This window comes from Otolemur garnettii, unplaced genomic scaffold (assembly GCF_000181295.1).
Source record: "Otolemur garnettii isolate 467f Iridium unplaced genomic scaffold, OtoGar3 scaffold00212, whole genome shotgun sequence".
Classification (NCBI taxonomy): domain Eukaryota; kingdom Metazoa; phylum Chordata; class Mammalia; order Primates; family Galagidae; genus Otolemur; species Otolemur garnettii.
The window spans coordinates 1,617,026-1,621,612 of NW_003852607.1; the positions used below are offsets into that span (position 1 = coordinate 1,617,026).

Genomic DNA, 4,587 nt, shown 5'->3' on the forward strand with positions numbered 1-4,587 from the left:
CCTGGATAGAGTGCCGTGGCATCACAGCTCACAGCAACCTCCAACTCCTGGGCTCAAGCGAGTCTCCTGCCTCAGCCTCCCGAGTAGCTGGGACCACAGATGCCCACCACAACGCCCGGGTATTTTTTGGTTGCAGCTGTCATTGTTGTTTGGCAGGCTCAGGCTGGATTTGAACCCGTCACCTTGGGTGTACATGGCTGGCGCCTTAGCCACTTGAGCCATAGGCACCGAGCCTGTATAGTTTTCTTGTAGGGAGTTTATCTCTTTTGCTGCAAGGTTACACATGCTGCATTGGTTGAATTTGGAAGTGTTCAGTCCCTTTTTAATTTAGGAAGACCTTAGTAAGTAGTTGTGTCAATTTATTTACTTATTTATTGACACAGAGTCTCACTCTGTCACCGTGGGTAGAGTGCCTTGGCATCATAGCTTACAGCAATTTCAAACTTCTGGGCTCAAGCCATCCTCTTGCCTTAGCCTCTGGAGTAGCTGAGACTACAGGTGCCTGCCATAACTCCTGGCTAATTTTACTTTTTTTGTTGTTATTTGTTCTTGTTTTTGTTTTTTTGAGACAAAGTCTTACTATGTTGCCCTCAGTAGAGTGCTATGGCATCATAGCTCACAGTAACCTGAAACTCTTGGGCTTAAGTGATTCTCTTGCCTCAGCCTCCCAAGTAGCTGGAATAATTTTACTGTTTTTTTTTTGGTTTTGGTTTTGTTTTTTGAGACAGAGCCTTACTATGTCATCCTTGGTAGAGTGCTATGGCATCACAGCTCACAATGACCTCAAACTCTTGGGCTTAAGCAATTCTTTGCCTCAGCCTCCCAAGTAGCTGGGACTACAGGCACCCACCATAATGTCCAGCTATTTTTTGGTTGTAGTTGTCATTGTTCTTTGACAGGCCTGGGCTGGGTTTGAACCCACCAGCTCCAGTGTATGTGGCCCATGCCCTAGCCACTGAGCTACAGGTGCTGAGCCTAATTTTACTGTTTTTATTAGAGGTGGGATCTCGCTTTTTCTCAGGCTAGTCTCAAACCCCCAAGCTTCATCAGTCTACCTACCTCAGGCTCCCAGAGTGTGGGGATTATAGGTGTGAGTCAGCTCCACTAGCATACCTTTACTGCATTTGTTGTGTTGTAGCTTTAGAATTTGTTTTGTTCAGCTCTTCCTCTTCTGTTTGATATGCTCCTCTTTCAAGTATTTACTCCCTTCCTTCAGTTAGTTCTGTATCTCTCTCATCTTTTTTTTTTTTTTTGGAGACAGTCTCACTTTGTCACCCTCAGTAGAGTGCCGTGGCATAGCTCACAAAATCCTCAAACTCTTGGGTTCAAGTGATCCTCTTGCCTCAGCCTCCTGAGTAGCTGTGACTACAGGCACCCACCACAATGCTTGGCTATTTTTTAGAGACTGGGTCTTGCTCTTGCTCAGGTAGGTCTTGAACTCATGAGCTCAAGCAATCCACCCACCTTGGCCTTGCAAAGTGCTGGGATTATAGCTGTGAGCCACCATGCCCGGCCCATCTCTCTCGTCTTGTAGCTCATTAAGCATATTAGGACAGTTGCTTTAATTATCTTTCAAGTTATTCAGAAGGCTGTGTTCCTTTTGGTTTTATTTCATGACATGTATTTGATTCTTTTCATTTGGGCATATTTCCCTATCTTTCTGTAGCTCTTATAATTTTTACTTCAGGTTTAGGTATTGATGAAACAATTACCACTTTTTTTGCCCTAAAATTATGCTGTGGGAGACCTTTACCCATCAGCCTATTGGAAAGGATCAAGGAGCACTCACTCCTGTTCTGGTGATGTGTCTGTCTTCCCAGACTCTTTTCATATACATACTATTGCTAATGTGTAAGCAGCTTCCCTGATAAGTCTGATTTTCCCCTAAGACCTCATCCCTGCTGTTTTTCAGAAGCTTTTGGCTTCTGTTGTATATTTCTGCTCATAATCTCTCTATAACTCGCCAATAATCTTTCTGGCTGCTTCACACTGCCAGCTAGTACAATGCACCCCCTCATCTCTTTGTTTTCAGCATTGCCAGTGTGCCATGAAAAGTATACTGATGTTCCTGTCAATGTCACAATCAAGTGGGGTAGATCTTATTCTTAGATTCTTGCAATGCTAGATCCATACCTTCAAGTTCCCCTCTCTTCTTGATTTCCTAGGGAGGAGTTGTGTATTGACAATGGAAGAAAGATACAAACTTATTAAATATCAACATGGATTAGGCTTTCACTCCCATCTTCCTGAACAGCAGCTATTTCAAGATGAAGGGAAAATTGATAAATGCAATGAAGTTGAAAACCGTCTCATCCATATTACTGCATGTTCACCACTTGAAAACACTTTTTCTAAGTTCAAAATCCACATGCTTAATAAATATCAGAATGATTTTGTCCATTCTCCAGTAGTCACACAAGAACTGAACACACATATTAGGGAAGAACCTTACACATATAATGAGTGTGGTGAAGCCTTTAGTGTGTCTTCAAGCCCTCCTAACCATGGGGTAGTTCATACTGGAAAGAAACCTGTAAAATGTGAAAAGTGTGGCAAGGCCTTCAGGAAACATTCAGAGTTTGTACAACATGGGAGAATCCATACTGGGGAGAAACCTTATAGATGTAATGAGTATGGCAAGGCTTTTATTCACAGTTCACACCTTGTAAAACATGCAGTTGTTCATACTGCAGAGAAACCTTACAAATGCAATGAGTGTGGCAAGGTCTTCCGTCGTGAATCAAGCCTTAAAAATCATCACACGATCCACTTGGGAGAGAAACCTTACAAGTGTAATGAATGTGGCAAGGCCTTCAGACAGAAGATAGGCCTTACTGTTCACCAGATAATACATTCTGGAGAGAAACCTTACAAATGTAATGAGTGTGGCAAGGTCTTCCGTCGTAAATCAAACCTGAAAAATCATCATAAAATCCATACAGGAGAGAAACCTTACAAATGTAATGAATGTGATAAAGCCTTCAGTGAAAAGTCGTCCCTTACACGTCACCAGCAAATTCATACTGGAGAGAAACCGTACAGTTGTAATGAGTGTGGCAAGGTCTTCTGTCAACAATCAGCCCTTAAAATTCATCACAGAATCCATACTGGAGGGAAACCTTACAAATGTAATGAGTGTGGCAAGGTCTTCCGTCGTAAATCAAACCTGAAAAATCATCATAAAATCCATACAGGAGAGAAACCTTACAAATGTAATGAATGTGATAAAGCCTTCAGTGAAAAGTCGTCCCTTACACGTCACCAGCAAATTCATACTGGAGAGAAACCGTACAGTTGTAATGAGTGTGGCAAGGTCTTCTGTCAACAATCAGCCCTTAAAATTCATCACAGAATCCATACTGGAGGGAAACCTTACAAATGTAATGAGTGTGGCAAGATCTTCTGCCAGCAGTCAACCTTTAAAACCCATCAGAGAATCCACACTGGAGAGAAACCATACAAATGTAATGAGTGTGGCAAGACCTTTATTTACAGTTCACACCTTGTAAAACATGAGAATGTTCATACTGTAGAGAAAATATACACATGCAATGAGTGTGACAAGGTCTTCTGTTACAAATCAAATGTTAAAAATCATCACACAACTCACGTGGGAGAGAAACCTTGCAAATGCTATGAAGATGGCAAAAAATTTAATTGGTCTTCAAGGCTTCCTATACATCAGGCTATGCATAACGCAGATAAACCTTACAAATGTGATGACTGTGGGAAGGTTTTCAGGCATAAATTATCCCTAACAGTTCATCTGAGAATTCACACTGGAGAGAACCTGTACAAGTGTAATGAATGTGGAAAGGCCTTCAGTCAGAAAATATCCCTTATTGTTCATCAGAAAACACATACTGGAGAAAAACCTTACAAATGCAATGAGTGTGGCAAAGTCTTCCGTTATAAATCAAACCTTAAAAACCATCACACAATGCATTTGGGAGAGAAACCTTACAAGTGTAATGAATGTGGCAAGGCCTTTAGACAGAAGATATACCATACTGTTCATCTGAGAATTCACACTGGAGAGAAACCTTACAAATGTAATGAATGTGGGAAAGTCTTCAGTCAGAAAATATCCCTTAAGGTTCATCAGAAAACACATACTGGAGAGAAACCTTACAAATGCAATGAGTGTGGCAAGGTCTTCTGTCGTAAATCAAACCTTAAAAATCATCACACAATCCATTTGGGAGAGAAACCTTACAAGTGTAATGAATGTGGCAAGGCCTTCAGGGAGAAAACAGGCCTTACTGTGCATCAGAAAATACATTCTGGAGAGAAACCTTACAAATGTAATGAGTGTGGCAAGGTCTTCTGTCATAAATCTAACCTTAAAAATCATCATAAAATCCATACAGGAGAGAAACCTTACAAATGTAGTGAGTGTGGCAAGGTCTTCTGTCGTAAATCAAGCCTTAAAAATCATTACACCATCCATTTGGGAGAGAAACCTTACAAATGTAATGAATGTGGCAAGGCTTTCAGACAGAAGATAGGCCTTACTGTTCACCAGATAATACATTCTGGAGAGAAACCTTACAAATGTAATGAGTGTGGCAAGGTCTTCCGTCGTAA

General features: G+C 41.2%; 1 protein-coding gene across 1 annotated transcript in view; it reads left to right on the forward strand.

Moving 5' to 3' along the window:
- Positions 1-4,587, forward strand: part of LOC100945328 (zinc finger protein 665-like) — a 10,265-nt gene that overhangs the window by 4,782 nt on the left and 896 nt on the right. The window contains exon 3 of the mRNA XM_023507956.1: positions 2,166-4,583. Within this exon, the coding sequence (XP_023363724.1) occupies positions 2,166-4,583 (2,418 nt within the window). The remainder of the gene's footprint in view (positions 1-2,165; positions 4,584-4,587) is intronic.